General features: G+C 46.1%; 2 protein-coding genes across 2 annotated transcripts in view; one reads left to right on the forward strand and one right to left on the reverse strand.

The window, feature by feature from the left end:
• Paics (PAICS bifunctional enzyme) overlaps positions 1-25081 on the forward strand; it is a 37844-nt gene extending 12763 nt beyond the window's left edge. The window contains exons 3-8 of the mRNA XM_037421069.2: positions 16908-17086; positions 19229-19436; positions 20541-20710; positions 21604-21781; positions 23514-23672; positions 24727-25081. Coding sequence (XP_037276966.1) covers positions 16908-17086; positions 19229-19436; positions 20541-20710; positions 21604-21781; positions 23514-23672; positions 24727-24896 — 1064 coding nt within the window. The 3' untranslated portion in view covers positions 24897-25081. The remainder of the gene's footprint in view (positions 1-16907; positions 17087-19228; positions 19437-20540; positions 20711-21603; positions 21782-23513; positions 23673-24726) is intronic.
• Positions 407-1995, reverse strand: LOC119170044 (ATP-dependent RNA helicase DDX39A). Its single transcript, XM_037421070.2, has one exon. It carries the CDS (start codon positions 1863-1865, stop codon positions 600-602), a length of 1266 nt encoding a protein of 421 aa, XP_037276967.2. The 5' UTR covers positions 1866-1995; the 3' UTR covers positions 407-599.
• Positions 25082-25448: the final 367 nt, after the last annotated feature.

The following is a 25448-nucleotide window of genomic DNA, read 5'->3' on the forward strand; positions in this document are numbered from 1 at the left end:
TTAGACGACTAGATTCATACAGAAACCCCAGACTCTCGCACACTATGTATCCAGACATTTACACTACCACGGCCACTGGATAAAAAGAAAAAAAAAGTGACAATACAAACATGTACGTCGTGTGGCGAGGTCGGCACTCTTAGTCACATGCTGCGGGAGTGTCAGGGCCCATAGTAGACGATTCAAACAGTGCCATTCGAACAGTTTAACAACTTCGCAGTTCAACTTAGTACATCGGATTTCACTGGATTGAGGCGAACCTATAGTATATTGGGAGCACCAGCAGTGGCGCTACCTCGCGGTCACCTCCAGATTGCGCCACAGCTGACCACTTCTCTACAGAAAATAGTGACGTCAGGCTCATATACATATACCTCTTGTGTAAAAGAAACTTATACCACTGACACCTTATTTCCTTTCAAACTTTATTCTCAGTCTAATATAGCTTTGAAAGCGTACTTTCTGAGCAATATGTGTCGAAATAAAATAACATTGGACAGACAGTTTTACACAAAACGCATTAGGTAAAAAATTAGAGGAAAATGTTCATACGTAGCGATTCACAACTTGTCAAAGCGGCTTTGAGCCATTAGGACAGCTCAGCGGCCTTCGATGTAAGAGGAAATGTCAATTTCCTCGGGCAGTTCAGAGACGCTAACGTCAAACCTGTCTTGCACTTGGTTTAAGGTGTTTGCGTCTTGCTCATCAGCTACAAACGTCAGCGCCAACCCCTTGGTGCCAAAACGTCCAGCTCTGGCAACCCTGTGGAGGTACGTGTCGGAGTCTTCAGGCATATCATAGTTGAAGACGATGTTGACTCTCTCAATGTCCATTCCCCGTCCGAACAGGTTTGTGGCCACGAGGATCCGCTTCTGGAATTCTTTGAACTGCTGGTAGCGGGACAGCCTGTCCTCCTGGGTCATGGCCCGGTGGATGGCAATGGCGGGGAAGTTCTGTTCCACCAACAGTTGCGCGAGAGCCACGCAGCGCTGGACCGTTTTGACAAAGATGACCACCTGGTTGAACTCGAGAAAATCGAGCAGCTCAATCAGCTTGCGGTTCTTCTCGTTCTCCCGCAGCTTCACGTAGTACTGCTGCAGGCCATGCAGGGTGAGCTTGGCCTCGTCGTCCACGTACACCTCCATCGGGTCTTGCATGAACTTGAGGCACACGGGCCTGACGTCCTTGCTCAGCGTCGCGCTGAACATCATGACCTGCTTCTCGTGAGGAGTGGCGCGAAAGATCTCCTGGACGTCGCGACGCATGTCCAATTGCTCAAGCATCTTGTCGCACTCGTCCAGAACGAAGTGCTTTACGTTCCTCAGCTGCAGCTTGCGGGTGCGAACGAGGGCCAGGACTCTACCGGGTGTGCCCACCACAATGTGGGGGCAGCTGTCCGCGAGCGCCTTCTCGTCGTTGGAGATGTTCATGCCGCCGAAGAACACGGCCACGCGCACCGCCGGCAGGTACTTGCAGAAACGCTCGTACTCCTTGGATATCTGGAAGGCCAGCTCTCGGGTATGGCACATCACGAGCACGGACACCTGGCCGTCGACAGGGTCTAGCTGCTGCAGAGTAGCCAGGACAAACACGGCGGTCTTACCCATGCCAGACTTGGCCTGACACAGGATGTCCATGCCCAGGATTGCCTGGGGTATGCACTCGTGTTGTACCTCGGACGGGTGTTCGAAGCCACAGTCCACGATGGCGCGCAGGAGTTCGGGCCTCAGAAGAAAATCCCTGAACCCGGAGCTGTGAATGGACACGTATCCTCCGGTGGGCTTCTTCACTTGCGGTATGGTTTCCTCTGCGGCCTGCTCCTGCTCTTCGTCTTCTTCGTAGTCCAACAAATCGTTGTCAGCCATGGTGTTTCAGTGTGTGTGCAGTTCGCCGATTGACGCGAGCAGATTTCTGTGGACCGTTCCGACAGGCTGCGCTGTTGGATGAATGCAGGCGTCGGTATGGTTGATAGAACACCACACGCGCTAGGTTCGAGACGCCCGACGCGTTTCGCCTTTCTCTAGAGGGGCTTTAGCGACGCGTTTCCCCCCCCCCCCCCCAACGTAGTGGAACCGTTCCATGAGTCGACGCCACGTGCGTCTACGTCTAGTGTAACAGTTCAAGTTTTTTTCGCGCTTTCCCGTTTGATAGTGCGTGGTCGAAAGATAGCCAATAATATTGTGCACTCCTCTTCGATTCATATTAAGCTCATGCATTCCTAGACATTTCAACTTTAACTTTCAACTTTATTTCTTCTAGTACAAACTAGAAATGTCCTCTGGGGCTAAAAGCTGTCGTCAACAGCTTGACTGGGCCCGGGAGGCGTTGTACATGACAGCGCGAGAACATAAAAATTTTAGTACAAAAGAAACTTGGCACTCAAATGCATGATTAGAGGATATTGAACATTTAATGATGCACATATTTGCATAAGTAGCAAAGCACTCGGACAAAATGTGATAATTTGATTTACATCGTTATACGTGAATATGCCGTATACGTGCGTACGTGTTAACGAAATACATCTTCAATTCCTTGCGAGATAATTTAGTAGCGTGTTTAGAATTTTTGGTGAATTGTGTTTGAGGGATTGTATAGCTTATTCTGCGCGAAAGCGCTGCACAAACCGAGGTTCAGAGTTTCTTAGATGCACAGGTAGGTCGTGGTGTTTTAAGGTCGCTACGGATGCAAAAAAAAAAAATCGCTATTCCTTCTTTGCAAACATGAAATATCTGCAAAACGCGGTATCCGTAATGCCGATCTATACCCGAATGGTTTTGTATTTTTGTGACAATTTTGTTGTGACCCGAGGTTCGATATTTGCAATGTGCCGGAGAACTTCCTTTTGTAATGTAATTACTTTATCATGTTCGCGTTGTGGTCGCCCATACTATACTGCGACGTTAATAATGCGTTATAAATTTGTAGTTTGGCTTTTGTGCAGAAAATTTGTTTCGAAGTTTATTAAAATGAGCATCCCAACTCAAATGGCATGAAAATATAACTCCAAAGATTTTGTTCATTAACCAATTCCATATTTAAACCTAAGTAAGTGACTGAATGCCTCAACTGAAAAGGTTTGTTTCTGGCTTTAAGAAGGATCGCTGTTGTTTTGGTGGGATTAATCTTCGTCACATTTTAAATAGGTCAATCTGATATTGATTAGCAGTGTGTTACATCTTATTAGTTCACTCGCATATTTTCCGGTGATTAGTAAAATGCTATCATCCGCGTATATCAAGAAATCAACTTTGGGGTCTATATGTGTTAAGTCTATAATATACCGGGTGTTCAAAATTAAGCTTTATGATTTTTTTAAAATTAGGCGCTCGAAGGCACGTGAGAACCACTTGTGCAAATAAGTTAAGCGGCCAGGGGGACAGAAAGTTAGATGATAATTATCGCTGTCAGCAGCCCAATTAACTAAAATTTAATAATTAACTTTTTACTGGCTGCGGTAAGTTGGCATGTTTATATTGAAAAAATGTAGGCAGTGGTGTTTGTACACAGTTTCAGTTGGAAGATTTTTTCTAGCACGCCTGTGTTCCGAGATATCCGGCTCCAAAGTTTAATTGTCTTTTGCACGATTACGCATGCAAGAGGGTGAGGGTCCGCGCAAAGCTCCTCCCTAAAGTGACGCATCTGTTGCGTGTGGTGTTTAGTGTGTGAAGAGGGTGGAAGCGTAGGCATAGGTGATAGCAATTACCCTTGCCCTCTTCGGCCGTCGAAATCAAAAATCGAAGAACGCTTGCAACCAGTGTCGTAACACGCAACTGCAGAGCCTCTAACGATAGTGGCAGATACCATGCCGAGATAATGGTGCGAGCGGAGAATCTGGATGCCAGTGCGCGTGCGTAATAATCACTAGAGAAGCATGCGTGGTCGTTGCCTGGGCTACGCGAATAGCGTGACTGCTGATGTCCGAGTACTGTAACTTTTATTGAAACAAGAGCAACAACTCCACCAATAATAACTGAAACAGTTTTATCCTTGCTAACGCATATTTCCTGCTGCTACATAAGCATATTTCGGTCATGCACAAATCTCATCGAAACTCTTCACCTCTCAAGACGTCAATGCCCCAAAAAGTGTTCAAAATGCCTGCCTTCGGCAGCAACGCAAAGCATGAACCGCTGTCGCGTCGACTCGATGACTCGGCGCAGTACTTCTGCAGGAATACTCGCACAGGCAGATGTTATCCTGTCCTTCATGTCATTAACATCGCTGGGCTCTGTTACGTAAACTCGATCTTTAACGTAGCCCCAAAGGAAAAAGTCGAGCGGAGAAAGGTCAGGTGATCTTGGTGGCCAAAACATCGCTCCTGCGCGCCCAATCCACTGTTGTGGAAAACGTCTGTCCAACCAGTTCTTCGCCCTGGTAGAAAAATGTGGTGGTGCTCCATCGTGCTGAAACCATACTTGGCGCAGGTCATTCAGGGAAAGACTGCAGACAAGATCATCAATGACAACACCTAATATTTCTTCTGTGTACATCTTTCCGTTCAAGTTGTCCTCAAAAAAGTGAGGTCCGATGATCCTGTCCCCGAGTATGCCGCACCACACATTCACACTCCAGCGAACTTGATGCTTGTGCTGCCTCAGCCAGTGTGGGTTTTCTTGTGCCCAATAATGGGCGTTGTGAAGATTAACACTTCCATTTCGGCAAAACCGAGCTTCATCAGTCCAAATTATTCTGTGCAAAAAGTCATTTTCTTGATCAGTTTTGATGAGGCCCCAATTGCAGAAGTCAACTCGCCTTTCAAAGTCCGCCTCATTTAGGTCCTGATGAAGGTAAACGTGATATGGATGGAACTTGTGCTTTCTTAAAACATTTGTGACTGTTCCGATGCTGCGACCGCACTGATCGGCAATCTGTCGGATGCTGAGCTCTGGCATCGAGGTTACGCACGCGACAACGTCGATTTCAAAGTCTTCATCGACGATTGCCTTCCTGGTCCGTCTCGGAAGGTGGACAGAGCCTGTTGTGCAGAAGCGTCGAAACAGGTTTGTGAAAGTGGGCCTTGTTGGAAGGGGACGGTGTGGGTGGCGAGACGCGTAAAGCTCCATTGCTAACGAAGCGTTGCCATTCATTTCAGCCATTGCAAGCACCACGTCTACTTTTACTTTGGTAGAATACCTCACGCCAGAAGCAGCCATATTAGCTCGAAAGGACTCCACGTGGATTTCCTTGGTAGACCTTCAATGCAGAGACGCTGTGCTCTAACCGGAGGCACCCTAGTGCAGGACGGTCCTGCTAACGCGTTCACAAGAAGATGTCTCAGTGTGATCTAAAGTCACGAAAAAACGTCGCGAAAAATGGTCTCCTGTTATCGCGTTCATCAGGATCATGCGTAAGGCTCATGGCGCACCGCGCTGTCACATTTTGATTTCGCCGGCCGAAGAGGGCAAGGGTAATTGCTATCACCTATGCCTACGCTTCCACCCTCTTCACACACTAAACACCACACGCAACAGATGCGTCACTTTAGGGAGGAGCTTTGCGCGGACCCTCACCCTCTTGCATGCGTAATCGTGCGAAAGACAATTAAACTTTGGAGCCGGATATCTCGGAACACAGGCGTGCTAGAAAAAATCTTCCAACTGAAACTGTGTACAAACACCACTGCCTACATTTTTTCAATATAAACATGCCAACTTACCGCAGCCAGTAAAAAGTTAATTATTAAATTTTAGTTAATTGGGCTGCTGACAGCGATAATTATCATCTAACTTTCTGTCCCCCTGGCCGCTTAACTTATTTGCACAAGTGGTTCTCACGTGCCTTCGAGCGCCTAATTTTAAAAAAATCATAAAGCTTAATTTTGAACACCCGGTATAAGTTGAATATGATAGCGGGCCCAAAACACATTCCAATGCCATTCTCGACTAATAGTAAGGGTGCGCATTGGGGCGCCCAGGTGCTAACCCGCCCCGTTATTATTTGACGGAAATGCCACAAGGAACGCCCTCCTTTTTTAATATTTATGTGCCTATCCCCCACTTCGTGCAGCTAGCCAAGATTGCGATTCTGTCCATTAATGCGGATGGACGCTGATAAAGGATTGGCCGTCCTGAAATTCGAACAAATAAATTGCTCACGCGTATTCATAATTAACTGAATGCAGCTGGTAAAATATGTAGGGCTGCTAAAATATGTAGCCCGGTAAGAAAAAGGGCAACTGGGCGCGTGGCTTGTGCCCCTCTGCCGCCCTTGGTGGTTCTGGTACAGGACCAACATAGAAAATGAACTCCCCGCAATGTTGCACCTGTGTAATCACTGCAGGGTAAACCCAAATCCCCGCACTGCAACCAGCCCGTTGGTTTTGTACTGTCTACTTATCTGTTGTTCACACGTTCTGCACGTAACGCGGCCAAGCCCAGGTCCATTTCCTTCGCATGATGTTTAACAGGCGACTATTGCTGTTCCCTGGCCCGTTCTGCCTGCGTTATCTCAAATTTCGATCGTTGAACCAACCTGGCACCGAAACGTCGCTGTCTCGTAAAAGCGTCGAGTGCGCCGCGTGGGGGAGGCAGCTGCGTTGAGAAATCGCTCGACGGCGAACGAGGAGAAAGAGCGCAATTGCTCGCGTGATCGGGGGACACGCGCACTTGGCTTGTCGTCACAACTAGCAGCGTCGGCTTATCTGGGAGTTTTTCCGTCCTTGGAACGCCCAGGAATTCGTTCACCGGCTCGCCTCTTCTCCGCGGTGTATGTTCTATAGCTTCTCCGATAGAGAAGACGTGCTTTCGAGACGGCGAAACAGCGCAAGGGGTGCTAGCTGTTTAATGCTCCCTCCTAAGTGCATGCCCCGCACACTTTAAAGCACCGCCTCGGCGGGAGCTCCGGTTCTTTCATACGTGCCTGTCTTCCTTCTGCCCCGGAAAATAAAACGGAGGGTTGTTGCGACGTCGACAGCCGGGAATTGGTTCTCTCGCCCTTCAATGGCAGCACGAGGACCAGCTGCATATCTAGCGCTTGCTTGAAAATTCGGATAACGTTTATGGTACCGTTTCATCACCGCTCCGGGCAAGCGAGGCCTTTCAGCTTGTATATTATACACCGCGCCTGATAACCACTCTTCCCATTTTGCTGCGCTACTGCTTCAGAATTTGCGTGCGAAGCGTTTTTTTCATATTTTCTTTTTTCCACGCGCTTGGCTCGACCTGTACGACCTCGTTCCTGCAGATGCTTCGAGTTTCTTTAATGCTGCTGGTTATTTTGAAGAAGAAAAAAAGCGGGGGGCATTTCTGTAGCATACTTCCTTGTACGATGCCTGTCTCCGTGCGATCGACTCTTCAGACTTGTAATGAGCTCTGCTAGCTAGCTGGTTCAGCCAGATTGCGAAGCATCTTTGTACGCCTCCTGTGGAATATGTCGCAAATTTTATTGCCTCTAAAGCGTTTCTTTCCTTCGAGACATATTACACATTAATTAATGGTGGCCACGGCAGTGGTACCATCATGGTTCGTGGTGTCCCAATTACGTCATGTGTTTGCAGGTCAAGTCTTACCCGGCAACCTGTATTTCCTGGCATTTGACCAGAACTATGGACGTGCATTCTGATAATGACGCTTACTTCGCTGGCCGGCGGGGGGCACCTTTTTCCTCCAGCCATACATGGTTCAGCAGAAGAAAAAAAAAAACGCAATACTTACGGATTTTTTTAAACGAAAACACCACACTCTCAGGGTTTTCTTCTTTGACGGGTCATAGCACCATAAAGCAGCTGTTTTACATAAACCTGTTCTGCTTCAGTGCCGCGAAGGCGTGCGGGAACTCGTTTGAAGAACGGGCTTCGAGTTTGCCTTTTTTGCTCGTCAGGCGCCAAAGCTTGTATGGCACGCGCTGAGCTTGTCGATAGTGACGCAAGTGAAATCTTACGCCCTTGTGACGTCTCTGCACATGACGCTTCTAGACGTTGGTCCAGCGTCGCGTAGAAGCTGTTGTCGGGTGTCAGGCGTATGAGTTCGCAGATGAAACCGCGCATCTAAAGTATTTCCGGTTCGGTGTATCTGCCCTGCGCAAAAAGATGCATTGTTGAGAACTGAGCCGTTGACGATATCCTGACGTCGACATATGTTGAACCAATATGCACGTGCTTTCGTCGGCGTAATCATAGCCGCGTCAATCGACTGGCATGTGTGTGGAGCTTTTTTCAATGCGAATGCATTCCTTTATCGGGCTATGTCAGGCGCCCGATGGTGTCCGCGCGCCGGCAGGTGTTATCTCTCCGCTCTCACTCCCTCTCTCATAGCAACAGCATAACGCAGATGGTGCGAGCGGAGTAGTGGAGAGTGGAGAGGAGGAGCGTGCTCTGGTGTGAGGGCGCCCGCATCGCGAGAGCTTGGCGGAGCTTTCGCCTGTTTGGAGAGAGTATGAGAAAGTGTAGGTGTAGGGCTTCGCCGCTCCTTCTCTCGCCGTTCGCTCTCTCCTCCATGCGCCCCACTTTCCCGTCTGCTCGCTCGTGCTTATACACAAATGGAGTGCGCTTCACTCTCTATGGTTCGCTGGCTGATGAATGTCTAAATAAATGGTTAGGGTACAAATCATCGTCTCGCCATTAATTTGCGCCATTACAATTACTACACCGTGCCCTCTCGGCGCAAAAAGGGCACTTGCTATCATTCAAGCTACGCAAGGGCTCTATGCAATACCGCTATGCAATACCGGTTTGCAAAACATCCTGCTAACGCTCATGCATATCATCATCATCAGCCTGACTACGCCCAGTGGAGAACAAAGGCATCTTCCATGCTGCAGTCAACTCGGTCCTGTGCTTGCTGCTGCGACTTTATACCCACTAACTTCCTAATCTCATCAGCCCAGCTAACTCTGTCTCCCCTTCACCCGCTTGCCGTCTCTTGGAATCGAGTCTGTGATCCTTGATGACCAGCGGTTATCTTGCCTTCTCGCTACGTGCCCAGCCGATGACCATTTCTTATTTATTTCGACTATGACGTCCTTAACACCCTTTTGTTCCCTGATACACTCTGCTCTATTCTTGTCCCTTAAAGTTACACCTATCATTTTCTTTTCCATTGCTCGCTGCGTTGTCCTCATCTTAAGCTGAACCCTCCTTGTAATCCTCCATGTTTCTGCTCCGTAGGTGAGTGCTGGAAAGATGCTTCTGTTATATACCTTCCTCTTGAGGGATAAAGGCAATGCACCATTCATTATTTGAGAATGCATGCCGAGTGTGCTCCACACCATTCTTATTCTTCTAGTTTAACCTTGTGGTTTCGCTCCGTGGTTACTTCCCTATAGTAGTCGTACTCATTTACAATTTCAAGTGCAAAGTGCACTGCTATTTGACCTGAAGCACTCTTCTCTTCCTAGGTATTTTTACATTATATAATTTCGTTTTCTGTAGATCAATTTTGAGACCTACCCTCCAACTCTCCTTGTTTAATTCAGTATATATATATTTATACACACTCTGGCCTGTCCGCCGTGGTGGTGTCACTGTTAAGGTGCTCGGTTTTTTTTTAGTCGAAGATCGCGGGTTTAATCCCGGTCGCGGTGGTCGCATTTCGATGGAGGCGAAGTGGAAGAGGTCCGTGTATTGTGCGATGTCAGTTTGCGTTAAGAGAACACCAGATGGTCAAAACTACCGCAGCCTTCCACAACAGCGTCTCCATATAATCATCATATGGTAGTTTTGGGACGTAAAACGCCAGATGTTATTGCATACTCTCCTCGCCTTCTTGAACTAAGCTCCCCCCCCCCCCCCTCCTCTAGAGCACTGATTGCTTGCCTGACTTTATTATATAGGTACCTGTAATGCAGTACAATATATATGGTCAATATTTTGATCGAATTTGCATGTGCGCGCATCTCAGTCGAGCTGTCTTTCGTGGTGCACTGACCGCTTTTCACTTTTCCGGCCGTATGAGCTAAAGTGCCACTAAGACGATGACGCAGTGAAAATAAGCAACAAAAAAAAAAACTGCGTGCAGCAAACTCGTCAAGGCCGTGTTTTCTTGTCCTGCTGCTGCTACTACTGCGGTTGCCACATACTTCCTTGTTTTCGTTGTAGAATTGATACACGTGGTGTGAGGTGACGTCGGTGCCAGCGACATTTGGTGGCCTCGAGTGAGCGCTCGCGCGGGGTTAATCGTGGGAGCCAATCGATGGCGCCAGGTTTCAGGTCCGTCTGTTTCCACGCAATCGTTTTCTATACGCAGCTGCATCGTGCAGTGTTGTCTGAGCGTCGAGACATAGTCGCACGCATATATATATGTATACGGTGTCCTTGCGCATTCGAAGATTCCCAAGTTATATATTTGAAACTCTTGTACGTTCAAACGTAGGTATACTTTATTACTATATTGCATGCCACGCGTAAATAATATCGCGCGCGTGGCGGAATTGTAAATGTAGTAAAGTAACGTATACGTATTACAATAGTGTCGCAAAATACGAAATTTGTCACTTCAAATACCAAAGGGATTTCTGGTTGCTTTTGTTTACCGCCGAGTCAACATATTGATGACCTATATAATGACACCAATGAGACATTCAATGTGGTTCGCCGAGACGCTTCTGGTGTTTTGCGCGCTTAAGGCCCCATCTATTACAATCTCGTGTAGTGCAGATAACCGTGCTTTACTTAACTTCATCAACGTTGTGTTCAAGTTTCATAGTATTACATAAGGATATTGAGGCCCATGAATAACGCCCACAATATACGCATACTCCATTAATGCGTATATCGAACGATATATATATCTCCCCTACGTCGGAATATCCTGGCCTGACATCGCGTACGTGCGAGTACACAATAAATAAAACGCTGACATACGTAATGACTAAGTGAGAAGATGCGCATTCCTGTTGATGTTCGTTTCGTAGATCCGTTTGTTGAATACTGCGTAGTCGCGGCATACGGTTATATCGCATTCAGAAATGGCAAAGCGCCGGGGGCGAGAGCTGGAACTGTGCCAGCTGGAAAACTCCTTCGTCTTAAAATGCACCGTAATCGCAAGACAACAAGTTACTAAGTAAAATTGCACGACGTGGTTAATTTGGCTTGTATAAATACCTTTTAAAGAACGGCTTTCTGGGCGCCGCCATAGCCCTTTCTGGGCTGCGCAAATTCGCATGACCCCCCTCCTCCCAGACGTGCACTGCCGAAGCTGCGACTTCAGTTTTTGTACTCCCGCGCGCGGCCCAACATGGCGGCGCTGTTGTGAGATCAGAACAAGGGTCGCGTAGTTGTCCGCCGCTGCCGCCCGTATAACTACAATAGCACGAAATCAGAAAAAACATAGTAAAAACACCAAGCACGCAGCGGGATTCGAGCCCGGGTTCCCTGTGTGCCAGCCCAGCATTCTACCGCAGAGCCACGCCGGCGCTTGAAACTCCGTTGCAAACTCCGTCACCAAAGTAATCACGTTAGTATGAGTAACAACCAGGCGTCACACAATGCGAATTGCGTATCGTGTGGGTCGTCCAATGCTCCAACTCGTTACAAAAGCTTGTTCCTGAACACCTATTAGCTGTGGCGCATACCCACGTCAGGCATACTTTATCGTCGTCGGCTACTGCATGAAAAATTAACACCAACTTTCTTGCAGAGAAGCGTATACCACGCTTCTATTCTTCGGAGAAGCGTATACCACGCTTCTCCGAAGAATGACGAAAGATTGCATAGTGAATGCCGGCCTCAGGGGGGGTCCTCTGCGAATTCCTTTATGTGACGCCTTGCTATAGGTTACCTTGCCGAGCCATTGATCAGCTCTCGATCTTTCCAAACCAAGCCTAAGTTTATTATTTATTTATTACACTGCATTGACTTGACGTACTGAAGAATTATGTATTATGAATACGTCTGTTATTCGAAAGATCCTATTATTTCTCTTTCATTTCTTTTTTTTTTCACTCTGTGTCATAATTATTCCGTCCTTTTAAAAACAGAGTAACCACCTTTCTTCAGCCTGCGTATATATTACGCAGGCTGAACACACATATATTAAATTGTTCACTTACACTAACCGCCGACTTCTTGGTCGGAATATCGGAATCACCTTTAGTGGGTAAGAGCCAGATGAGAGGATCAAGCGAGCCGGCCTACTACACAAAACTTGTAATTATTTATGGCGTAGTGGGCACCCAGCAAGCGTGCTTGTAGCATTTACCCAAAGATTGTTTATAAGAGGCTCTGAAAGGCCGCTCATCCAGCGTTCACGGTGACTGTGCTGTGCGTCCCGCGCAGGCCTGACGTTTTTTTTTTTTTCCTGTGAAAAGGTGTACAAATATACGTATACATACACCTTTTTACAGGAGAGAGAAAAAAACAACACCGCGGCTAGCTAGACTCGATCAGTCAGATGTGCGCACCTCCAAATAGTTAAATAGCTGTGACCGTACACACAGTGTGGCAGCTTGGGCTAGTTGGTATAGCATGACGATAGTTTAGCGCGAGAACAAAACGACGACACAGAGACAAGGACACGAAAGACACGAGCGCTTGTGTCTTTCGTGTCCTTCTTGTCTCTGTGTCGTCGTTTTGTTCTCGCGCTCTAACCGCTCTAACTATCGTCGTACACAGGGCGTTGCGTTTGGCGGGCCACCCTTTTGTCGCGGCCGCCAGAAAGGAAGAAAGGCAGCCGCCTCGTCATTTTGTGGAGATAAGGAGCAGCGCCAAGACACCCTGCTGTTTCCATGTGCTGGGCGCTGGGTGGCTCAAATCACTCTACGGAGCACCGCTGTCCTTCGGGTCCGCGTAGAGATGCGACACGTGGAGTTTTCGTGCCCCGGTAAAAGCCACGATGCCGAGCTTCCGCCGATTACGGACGTCGCACCATCACGCGGTGCGTCTCTGACTGATCAGCCACCGACGCTCAAATCAGCACCAGATGTCCAGGCATGGCCCCTCGGAGGCGCCTAGACCGCGACTGCCGTACGACAAAGCATGGGTGGTCGGCCCGAGCGGCAAGATGACAGACTCGTTTCACCCCGCTCAAGCAAGATTCGCCGAAGAGATTGTGGTTATATACGGGAAAAGAAAAGTGAGCCCCGTAATTTTCTGCATCTGGTGCGACACCTCAACAGTAGCTCACAAGGGATGGGGGTAAGGAGGGATTAAAAGGGTAGGATTAAAGGTGTATACATATATATATATATATATATATATATATATATATATATATATATATATATATATATATATATATATATATATAGAAATGCGCAGGGACAGCGAGTGACGACGGAAGTAAAGAGAAGATAGGAAAGATGAAACACGGTTAAAGGAGTCCGAGGACGGGGCACCACTGGCGATAGCTCTTGTCGGCAACGGGAGAGGGGGGCTAATCCAGTCTGCCAGAGTTACGCTGTCGTCATCGTAGGGGACCGGCGGCAGTAGGTGGCGTAGGATCGTACAAGTTCACGAACAGCCCAGGACGGCTTTAAGCTCTCCCATAGTAGAGTACCCTGTACTCTAAATCGTTACCCACTTATTCTAACCCCCCCCCCCCTCCCCGGACCAACCCAGTTGGCTAGAGCTGCGCTGTCGTCGGAGATCGAGAGGGCACAACTGGTCAGCACGGAATCCAGCGAGTGAGTCCCTCGATTCGCCGAAGGAGGCACCATCGCCGGGACCATGCACCTGTTTGGTTTGTGTATGTGTGTATGTTGGGGCCGGTGCCGGCACGACACTCGTTTGTGCTGCGGGACGTGTTATTAGACAGTGCCGTATGAACCTGTTCCCTGATCTAAGGACCTGGGGAGATGAGACTATTTAACCAGACCTCTCGGGCTGCTTAGGTGGTTCATGGAGCTTGTTCATGTGACAGCCTTTTTCAATGTAGAGCTTCGGGAAAGAGAGCCCGTGCCATGTAAATAATGTAAATCAACCCTCTCTACGAAGTTCAACTTCCTCCTGCCTCGAAATTTTGATCCAGGATCTCCGGTGCCGCAAACCGCGGTCGCAACAAGGGCGCCCCAGCTATACTTAGCCATAGTGTAAAAATATGCCGACGCACGCAATGACGACGCGACCAAATGCATGTTGCTGACCATTGCATGGAGTTAGTCGGAATATTTTTTGTTCCAAAATATTGTTTAATTATGTTTAAATAATGAACTTTAGAAGGAACGAAGATAGATAAAAAATTTAATGAGGAAGTTGTAGGTTGGTTTGCAGAACGTCTTGTAAGAGAGTTTCGAACTTTATATCTGTTAATATTGGCGTTTTTCTGCTAACTACGAATGCCCGCAAAAAATACCACGTGACGAGCCCACTGGTGTGCCGTGATTCTGGTGCTCCCCAACGTGCTGCATACGAACAATGCGCTTTCCTCGCACCGGTTCATGACAGCGATAAGCAGTCACAGCGGTTATCGCTTTTGTGGCCGATAGCAAAAAAACGCGTTCATCGCAAAGCCATCACCATCGTTGCGGCTTTGTCGCAACAGCATAATCGGGCAAATGCTATTCGTACGCGGAACATTAGGGAGCACTAGAATCATCGTGCGCACTGGCACGCGAGCGGGTTTGTCACGTAGAATTTTTTTTGTATTTCGCGGGAATATCTAGTTAGCAGGAAAACACTAATAATTACCAAATACAAGATTCGAAACTATCTGATCGGCCGTTTCGAAAACCAATCTACAACTTTCTCATTGAATTTTGTTATCTATCGTCGTTACTTCAACAGTTAAACAGAACTACTTAAACAATATTTTGGAACACAAAAAAAAAAGTTTGACTAACTCCATGTAACGGTCAGCAACATGCATTTGGTCGCGTCGTCATTGCGCGTGTCGGTATATTTTTAAACTCTGACTAAAGATAGCTGGGACACCCTGTATGGATAATACACTCTAAAAAAAAAAAGAGCGAGTAAAAAGGGTGTCTTTTTGTCCCACAACAATAATCATCTATATTGCGTTCCATCCTTGCGCTATCGCCCCGCGCCCGGTATACATTCCGGTCATGATCGACATGCCCATTATCAGGGTTACATTGCATTCTCGGTAGGAAAGTGGCCAGCGCCGAGTTTTCAAGAAAGGAAGCGCATGCAAGCCTGATGACGATTATTGTTGTGGGACAAAAAGACACCCTTTTTCTCGATATTTTTTTTCAGAGTGTATGACCATGAAGGGAGGTAGAACTCCGACCCAAGTGATACATTACTGCGGATTGTGTGGGCTGGTCAACGGTAAAAACAAATTGAGCGGCTGAAATTACGGCCCATTGCATCGCGCGCAAAAAAAAAGAAAAAAAGAGAGAACTTTGCTGTCATTTGTTGAGTTTCGTCGAAGACATATTTTGTAAGTTTTGTTTATGAATAGGTGTCTGTGAATTAAGAGTATTGCTGTTGGAGACGATATTGCCGTCCGTGCTTGGGCGCAGACATTTGCGGCGGTGACGGGTGTTATTGTTGGGATTAGCCGCTATCTAACTACAATGAGTCACATGTGTGAAATTGAAGCGAGCTGTCTCTAAAAGGTGTACGAAAATGATGAGCTCGCGATGGTTCATTTTAAAGGATATGTTTGCACTAATTATTAAAACGTGGAGTTTAGGTAGGATAGATGTATATGCAGTAGTTAGTTTTCTGCACTGTTCTTGATCGCCTGTTATTCGCGCCTGGCCGCCGCGGTGGTGTAGCGGTGTGTTTCTCTGCTGCTGATCCAAAGGTCGTGAGTACTATCCTGGCCGCAGAGGTCGCATTTCGAAGGAGGCGAAATAAGCGGTCCTTCTACTGTGTCATGCCAGTGCCCATTAAAGAACACCGGATAATTTCTGGAGCCCTTCACTACGGCGTCTTGAATAATCATATCGTGGTTTCGGAATGTTAAGCCCCAGGTAATATTATATATGGTGCTCGTGCCGAGGAGCAGACTCCCGCTGGCTTCCTCGGCTCGGCTTCTCAGCAACAGTAGTGCACGGTAACCTAAGACGTGGAAGGAACGGCCTGTTTTTCTCAGGCGTCTGGTGTGCGTTTACAAACAGAGCGAACGGCGCCCGTATGCGGCTGCCTTGTATTTGACGCCGACCGCTTGCAGTGTGCTCACTGAGGGCGTTGCCACGGTTTGCCGTGTTGCGCGCGTGGAGGAGAGGGCCGAGTTCTGGTATCCTGGTTACATGCACGCGCTACATACGGACCCCTTTCGCGTGAGCGTCTTCATAATGCCATTGTTGGCGCTTCACTCCGCGGCGACGCGGTGCAACAGCCTAAATTATGTGCCTAACAAATGACTTGGAAGCTCTTGGGTGCGAGAAAAATGCGATTAAACGAGGGCGTCTGTGACGCAAATTCCCGCCTGCTGCAGAGCGTGCGAAATCGAAACTGGAGAGCTGAAGCGCATGTGCGCATCACAGCCCCTCGAGGCGATCTTGCTTACGTCACAGAACGACGGCCCGTCATCGCACGGCTGCTGGGCCATCGGCAGCGACTGTCACGGCCGTACTAGAAGAGCGTTGTGTTGCTGGATGGCGACATCGGCTATAACGTCGTCTCGTGGCGGGAGGCCACGCGCGTGTCGTGTTTTCATGTTTCGATTTCGCGCGACCTGATCGACGGAATTTGTCGCGCCGCAGCTCTGCGGGTAAGCGCACTTTTTTCCTGAATCCAATAGTGTGCTTCAATTTTTCCTTTTTTTTAGAGCTTCCTTAAATTTTCTAAATACGGTATAAGCACACCGAGATGGTTTTTTTTTCATCTTTTGGTTTATCAGCTTCTGTCGTTAGCCGCGGATATTACATTATCACATGGTCAACACTGCTGGTAGTATTTGTTGAAAGAAATAACCTTTTTGAAACTTCAATATGACAAGCTTCAAGTATAGCTTTCGTAAAAACAAGCGTTTTTACGGAGTCTGGTGCGATGCGATTGCAAAACTAGAGCATAAGTGGCAGAGTATATGCTGACCGTACTTGCGATTGTTACGATGTTGCAGGAATCAAGACCCACTTCATCCGCAAACAAGATGACAAGTCGTTTGTGGCGCGGAACTGCGCCATGGTGCCCATCGAATGGGTGACACGGCGCATCGCCACGGGCTCATTCCTCAAGAGGAATCCCGGAGTGAACGAGGGTTACCGCTTCAGCCCTCCCAAGCTGGAAACCTTCTACAAGGTTGGTTCGCTTCTCTTGGCTTCGCATGTTTCCCATCCACAATATCAAACACGTCGCTCTTACTGCGAGAAGACTCCTGGTAGTAGGCCACAAAAGGCGCGGGAAATAAGTAAAAGTGCCGACATCGGGCTTGAAGTTCCCGCGTCGCGTCGCTATGACGTCATAGATTTCGACGGCGTCTTCTATTCTTTGTCGACAGAGACGGACTGAATTGCGTTTTTGGGAAGTCTGAGACCTAAACGTAACAATTACCTCTTTATAACTTTCGTTGAGGCAACTAGACCATGAAACATTTTGATACCTGTGACGTCATGTCAATATTGAGGTTCGGGCGCGAAATTCGTAAAAAAAGACCTTGCCCTTCGTTTTCAGATTTAGTTTCTAGTGTCTCCCCTCATTGTCCCCCAATGACACTGAATTTACGTGGCCATTTCCTTAAAAGCATTGGATATAATGACGAATGCAATTTAGTAGGCTTCATCGCAGTGCATATCAGTATTGCGGTGACATTGTGTAGTACGCGAAAATAAAAACACAAGTAAACGGATTTTTCAAGAGAACTCTGTAATTCTGTGATATAGGCCGCCTAAGATCGGTCAAGGTGACCGAGGGGCCGGGGGCGATTGAATCTGTGACAACGGCGGTGCGCGACTTGGGACCGCAGATGCCGTAGATGTTTTTTAGGGTTTAAAAGCTGTGTGTTAGCCTGTTTTGTCGATACCCTGTACGAGGCCTGTCGTCGCCGAGCTCACGCTTTTTACGATTTTGGAAGCGTCACCACGTATGTTGTACTGAGTACCGGAGAAAAAGTTCTACTCCACTGCTCATGGTCGTCGGCAGAATTTTCTTTTAGGGGGTGCAAACCAGTGTTGCGTCGCGGGTGAGGGAGTGATAAATCACTGGTGTAGTTGAGGTAAGGGCAAGTGCTGGTGATGCTTGAGGTGGAGCAGGCGCCCCTGCTGCACTCCCCTGCCGACGCCCATGCCACTGCTATACTTTGTGTATGCTTCACTGCATTGCATGATTGTGCTGCGGTGAAGTCATTACAAAACACATTTAACACAAGTTGAACAATAAAACACGTGACCTTTTGAAATTACCATGTAGCCTTTGTCATTGTGATGTACAACCGCGGCCACGCCTGTGTAGAACGCGCGAGCAGCCGGTTTTCGCTTTGCAAGGCGACACCATGAGGCAGTTTTGGGGTCTTGCGTGGTCAGCCTGACTACTTTGACGGGCATGCTTCTGAAACACCATGACTGAGCCCGAAACTGCCACGAGGTGTTGCCCTACAGAGCAAAGATCGGCTGGTGACGCGCTCTACACAGACGTCGCCTCGGCTGTACATATGTAACATTTTGTTTACGCAGCTTTACATGTGATAGCGATTGCTTGGTACCAAGTGTTTCATTAAAAGAGAACATTTACTGTACTGCTTACACAACAGTAAAGTACAAAAAAATCTGCAAACGATAAGTGCATGCTCAATTAAACAGGTGAATAAAAAACTGGCCCAGCGAGCGACACCTCCAGGCTATGTCACTGGTAGCGTGTGTAAGCATCGTTACGTACATGCTGGTAAAAATCTTTTTTTTTATCCAATAAAAAGTTTTTATTTTTTATAAAATTCCACACAGCACTGCTTCCTGGTGTACTGGCCGCAGTAGCATAGCCAGGCATGGCACACAGGGCTTGTGCCCCCTTCCTGAAATTTTTTTTACCATGGCACACGGAGCCCAAAATTACACTTGAACGCATCTGCCGGCGCCCACCCTCTTCGGATCAGGGAGGTGCACCTCCCAAAAAAATTTCTGCCTAACTGCCTATACTCCTGGGTGACACAGAATTGTGTCAAATGGAATTCTTATCTGGCACAAGTACGGAAAATAATGTGTGAGAAACTCATTGGGATTTCTAGTATGAGGCTAGTTGGGGTTCATTAAAAAATACATACTTTTCATATACTTATAAAAAGACTAAGCAAAAATGCATGTAGCAACAGTACATTGGCAGTAGAGAATTTTAGAAAAGTTTTCGTATAAGTTGGCCTCTTATGCAATTAAAGCCAAATTGACTTTTCCTGCTTGTGTTATACCAGAATATTGTATTGGGTTGCGTGTTTATTTGTTTTTATTGATGCAGGATGATGCCAACCATGACCCCCAATGGTCCACAGAGCAGTTGATCGAGGCCAAGCTGAAGTGCGGCAGTGTTACCATTGGAGCTGAAGAGGTGCAGATCATGTTGCGCACAACTCGCACGGTATTCGAGATCCTCGAGAAGGCCTGGGCATCCCTCAACTGCAGCCTGATCGACATGAAGGTGGAGTACGGAGTGGACCTCCAAACAGGTGCGACACATTCGTTGTACCAAAAGTATCGTTCGTACTTAAAAGTGTGTAGGCTCACACTTTTCAAAAATAGTTCAGGAGACGTTAACCTTCCAGCTGAACCTGCTTGTATATGAAGGCGACATTTCACAAGTTCGTGTATAACTGTATAGTAGTGCTGGTGAAAACCTTGGCCTCTTTTCTCGCTAATATGTAAAACTGCTGCAACCAGAAAAAAAGTTGTGGGCCATCTCGATTGCAGTGACTCTCAGATTTCATCAGAAAGCACACTGTAAGCCACAAGTCAAGATTTGCAAATATACTAGTATAAATGCTGTGAATATTTTTCTGCAAGCTTGAAACCTCTGGTATATCGGGAGTGCAGGTTTTCAAATTGGGGTCTGCCTTGGTTAGTTCAAACGCGATGCGAATAACAAAAGTGATGAAGTTGTGTTGCGGCTCTGATTAAAAACTTGCAAAGATAGTCGCACACATTTGGACATCAGTTACAGTTAGAATTGCCAAAATATAGATTTATTACACACTTTGTGTTGTATAAATGTAATGCTTTTTGAAACGCAAGGATGCCAGTCAAAATCTCCAGTGAAGAATAGATTATCAGAGTAGATTTTTCTGAAGTCTGCTAATTACCAAGCCTAAATATTTTTCTATTTCAGTTAATCATCCAAACTTATATAGTAGACTCTCAGTAAATGGTAATCTGTTAAATAGAACTATTGCTTCTGCGATGCTTGATTTCGGGCTTGTATTCTGCACTCGTGTTCACCTCTCAGTAAACAGAACTCTCGTTACTGAGAACTTCCGTTTACTGAGGTTTCGTTTAGGTTCCGTTTACTGAGAGCCTATTGTAGATAGGTAAGTATTTGTGCTATGCTTTATTCGATGGGTTTCTATAAGGCGTTATCAATACAAAATGAATTGAGCCTTTGTGAACATTGGGCTGCTGCATGTACAAGAGGGCTAGGAAAACGTTTACTGCAACCAGTGCACTACTATAGAGGCAACATAACCAAGCAACATGCCTAACTCATGTGAGGTGAGCTCTCTATTGTTGAGTGATAGCTGTTTCATCTGCACTGTAACCTGGCTTCTTGGTGCTTTTAGGTGAACTTCTGCTGGCTGACATCATCGACAGTGACTCCTGGCGTCTGTGGCCCTCTGGTGACAAGAGGCTGATGGTCGACAAGCAGGTTTACCGAAACCTCAAGGAAGTTACTGCCGAGGCTCTCGAGACAGTCAAGAGCAACTTTGCTTGGGTGGCTGAACAGATCAAGGTACTGTTGCACAACTGGTTGAGGCGGTGCTTAGTACGCACGGTTTTCACACAATACAATAGCACTTAAAACATTGTTTTGCTTCTACTTTGGCAGAAGTATACTTTGGCAGAAGTAAGGAACATACTGCTTTTCATAGTTGCAATATATTTTTGGCAATTACTTAAATATTATATAATTGTGCTAACTTACATGCAATTCTTGGCATTCTCACCAATTGTGTGTACATAAAACAAAGGAGACTAAAACTTCCAGAAATTGGTCTTAAAGTATTCTTTTCTAGAGACTTGACATTTTATACAGTGGTTAACAATCTGACACAATATTGACGTTGATAGATTTGTATGGGCACACACACATCACAAAATGTTGATGACTATATATTCTTAGCGTCAACCACAAAACTGAGCATGAAATAGTGCCTTGTGATAGTGACATCAACTTGCTTTCAATTAAAATGATGAACAACCACTTATATGTCATTGCATATGCTGCTGTTTTGTGTACTGATGTGGCCAGCTGTGTTTACCAAAAAAGAAAAAAAATGTTGTCTTGTTTCTCTCAGCACTCTCTGAAACAAAAATTGTGACCATAAACATTATGAATGTATTCAAATAATTAACCGTCAAGGGCTCAAGCAAATGAGCTTTCCAGGAGTTGTAGTGGGTCATTAACTCAAGTTGTCTCGAATAGGTCGTTATTCATGTAGAAAAAGATGCGCAGTTTATGTCAGTATTCCTTTTTTAATGAACTGTGCTATGCAGTGTGCAAGTCTGGCTTCATTTTCTGTCCCTGTTTTCATCATGCAATGTTGCCGCTGTTTAGCATCTTACAGCTTGTATCATAGTACATATTTGCTGATGTATAGAATTAATCCTTCTATTACATTGCAGAAACTTAGCCCCAAGCCCAAGTCCCAAGTGGCTGTTGTGATGGGTTCGCCATCTGACAAGGAGCACTGCGAAAAGATCAAGAAGGCCTGCGAAAAGCTTGGAGTGCCTTGCGAGCTTAGGGTAGCATCAGCGCACAAGAACACTGACCAGGCTCTGGACATGATTGCTGAATATGAAGGCACGTCACTGATTTTTTTCTTTATACAGTCGAATCTCTTATAACAATACTTGAGTGCCAGGAACGTTTTATTGTTATAACAATTAATTGCTATAAATGGGCTGAACTAAAAAACAAAGCAAAATAGAAAGATGATAGGCTGTTGTCAAAAAAATATGGGATGAGATATGCAAGCAGACATCAGTGATAAGGTTTACAAGGCTGCAAATTTTTCAGACATGCTAGAAAACTTGGATGCTTTTAAGGGGTCACCACAAGCTTTATAGAGTCAATGTATGACATCCAAAGTTTCAGACACTGAAACTCTTCCAACTCAACACTTTTTACTCATATTGTATGTCTGAAAGTGCATATTGTATGTCTGAAAAGCCACTGCCACTTCCACGCTGTAGAACGTCTTTATAGTCAGCTTTGTCGCAATGTAGTGCAGTGAAGCTACAATTTCAAAGGCGCTCAGAGAGCCGTAAGGGTTGTCTGTCCGGGTTTAATAGCTTGAATTTCTCGTTTTCTTCTTTTTCTTCAAGAGCTTTGCATTCCATTGTCACTCAGCATGAACACCCTACAGCCAGATTTGGTTTTTTTTATAACCGATAATGTGGTGCACAGCCATAGCTGCAAGCGGGTTATTTCCTTATAAAAAACGTACAAAAGTTCACAATACAGCAGCTTCTCATTGTTACAACCGATACGTATTGTTAAAACTGGCTAAGTTTGGCAACTAAGGGGTTGATGTGAAGACTTGTAAATACGTTAGTATAACCCGAAAAGTTAAACATTACTGGGGTCTTCACAGTCCAGAGTGCCCGTAAACGGGCCCCCAAGCTCGGCTTGACGGTTTCTATGTGGGAGTAGCCGGATGGCGCGGGGTCTCCCCCGAGTCTTCTGTGAACCAAAATAAAGTTTTGATCATCATCATCATCATCTTGTGAGGCGGTTCTGATGCGGAGGGTGTCAGAACACCCTCAACTCCCCTTAGTTATGACCTCGAGGGAGGGATGCCTCTTACTGGCCGGCTTGAATCACGTAGAGCTAATTTCTATCCTGACTGTGAAAAAATTAAAAAAAGTAAATGGCAAACAAAACACGTCACCTGTACACTTTGTTGTTTTGCTCTTTACTCTCCTTTCCCTGATGGCTCTGCGTGGTTTTGCATTTGCCAACCACCCATGCAATGCTAGTGGGGTTACACATGCTCGCTGGGGAGTCCCAATTCTCTGCTGCCAGCAGTTGTTTTGAACATAGAGCTCTGAAGACGCTATGTTGCCTGGTTACATAATTAATGATCTCAAACCTCACCCAAAAGTGAAACTTGAGGCTAAATTGTGTTGATATATCGTCAATGCAGATTCTATAAAGTAGGCATTGATTGGAATTTAGGCACAAAAGCCATTATAGGTGTTTATAGACCCTGTAAGAACACTGTATGAAGTCCTTGTTAACCTTTAATTCTTGTTCATATACCAAGGTGGGGTGATAGGGGTGCAAGGAACAAAACAGGAATTTGCCTACAATACCACCCATAGTGATCATATTACAAGGTTCACACAAATAAACATTACCATAAAGGTCCAGAGAGGTCTGCTACAAAATGCCAGTACGTGAACAAGATGACACTATTGCGATGCGCAAATTGCATGATCAAGGGGTCTGTCTAGGACCTATGATGTACTTTGTGTGAGATGTTTTTCTAAATGACAAGTGTATCACTTGGGTGCTCCAACTTGCATTTCAGGCGAGGGGATCCCCACTGTGTTTGTCAGTGTGGCAGGTAGAAGCAATGGCTTGGGCCCCGTCACATCTGGCAACACTGTGTTCCCGGTGATCAACTGCCCTCCCGTTTCGGGAGAGTGGGGACCCCACGACGTTTGGTCTTCGCTCAGGCTGCCATCTGGTAAGGACACACTTGCATATATGAGGCTGGTTCATTTGCACAAATATCCACGTTGTTAGGTATAGCTAACAAATTAGCACTAGGGCATTCACGGTAGAAAGGGAGGTAGACAGTTCCCTGGATTATGAATGTCAAAAGGAGGCGAAACTTGACCATGGTAATTTTATGGGATAAGCACTGTTGGGAATTCATAGAAGTTGAATCTCACTGGTTTTTATTGTGCATGTACTATAGTAGATGGATTCAAGAGCGCTCTGTCAAACATTATTGGCTAAAGTTTATTTGACTTGTGAATGAGGTAAGACTGTTTACATATTCTGTCTCGAGCACAGGAAGTTTGGCTGAAGTGCGTGGAGTTCGAGATCATTGCAGTTCAGACTTGGCTCATTATAATACTTAAGGGTACAAAGCATAAACACACACACATAATCACAAGGTGGTTTTGTTATAAACATAATTATAAGGTGGTTTTGGGAAGGTAAACCCCACATAACAACCGGTGTTCACAAATTTTTCTTATCATTAAGCTACCATCTTCCCCCAAATGTATAACTTCAACAAGTTGTAATAATTCGAAGCTATGCAATTATTAGCTGCACTTTACAGCACAGCTTAACAGCACAGTTGCATTGGTTGAGCTGCTTTGGCAACATCTGTACATCTGTATACCACTACGATCTAGGGGGACTATTGGTGACTATTGCATGCTAGCATTCTTTTCCACTACCCGCTACGGTGGTCCAGTGGTCATGGTGCTAGACTACATACTTGAAGGTCGCGGGATATAATCACGGCCCCGATGGCCGCATGTCAATGGAAGCAGAATGCTAGAGGCTTCTTTACTTAGATATAGGTGTACGTTAAGGAACACCAGATGGTCGAAATTTTCAGAGCTCTCCACTTTGTCTCTCATAATCGTAATGTGATTTTGGGACATAAAACGACAACAATCATCATATTTGTCAGTGCAGTGGCATACCTTGGCACTTGCTATGTAACCGCGTATAGTGGAGGTCCAGCTATAACACGAACTCTTCCGACTTTCATGTTTCAGGCTTGGGATGCACCACAGTGCTTTTCCCAGAAGCAGCTGCCTTGGCTGCAGCACAGATCCTGGCAATGAGTGACCATGTCATTTGGGCAAAGCTTCGTGCGTCACAACTGAACACATGGGTGTCTCTCAAGATGGCCGACAAAAAAATCAAGCAGGAGCAAAAGGCATAAATTGCTGGACAATAGTCAGCAAGTTAACTTCACTTCTTGCACTAAATCTTTCTGTTGTTCTTTTCTTTTTAATTTGTTCTACCTCTGTGCACACATGTGACTAGGGCATATGTAATGGTAATGCTATGAAAGTGTTCTGTGTAGTCTTGGAAGGCAATAAAGGCACGGCTGATGTCAATTTTCAATATTTTTTATTATGACAACAAGCTTTTTAAATGTGGCTAGCACCAAACTTGAACACCAGTACAACACTTATTAGGCAAAACTGGAATTGGAATGTGACTGTGAAGATTTTGTCATTCTGTCACTTATGTTACTATGGAGAACTGAAGGGACAACCAGAACTCGTAATGTAGAAATTAAGCGTTGACGAGGGACTCAATTTGCTACACAACATGCACGCATAGGAGGCTGCCCGAGATATCTAAGGGTATGCTTGTATGCAAATTTCCGGAGACAAGAATTTGTTGCTACGGTGAAATTCTAATGCCGGCCCATGCACCAGACAAGAGCAGGAGGTCACTACTGCATACTGGCACAGACTATGAAGCA

The sequence above is a fragment of the Rhipicephalus microplus genome, chromosome 2 (assembly GCF_043290135.1).
Source record: "Rhipicephalus microplus isolate Deutch F79 chromosome 2, USDA_Rmic, whole genome shotgun sequence".
NCBI classification, from domain to species: Eukaryota; Metazoa; Arthropoda; class Arachnida; order Ixodida; family Ixodidae; genus Rhipicephalus; species Rhipicephalus microplus.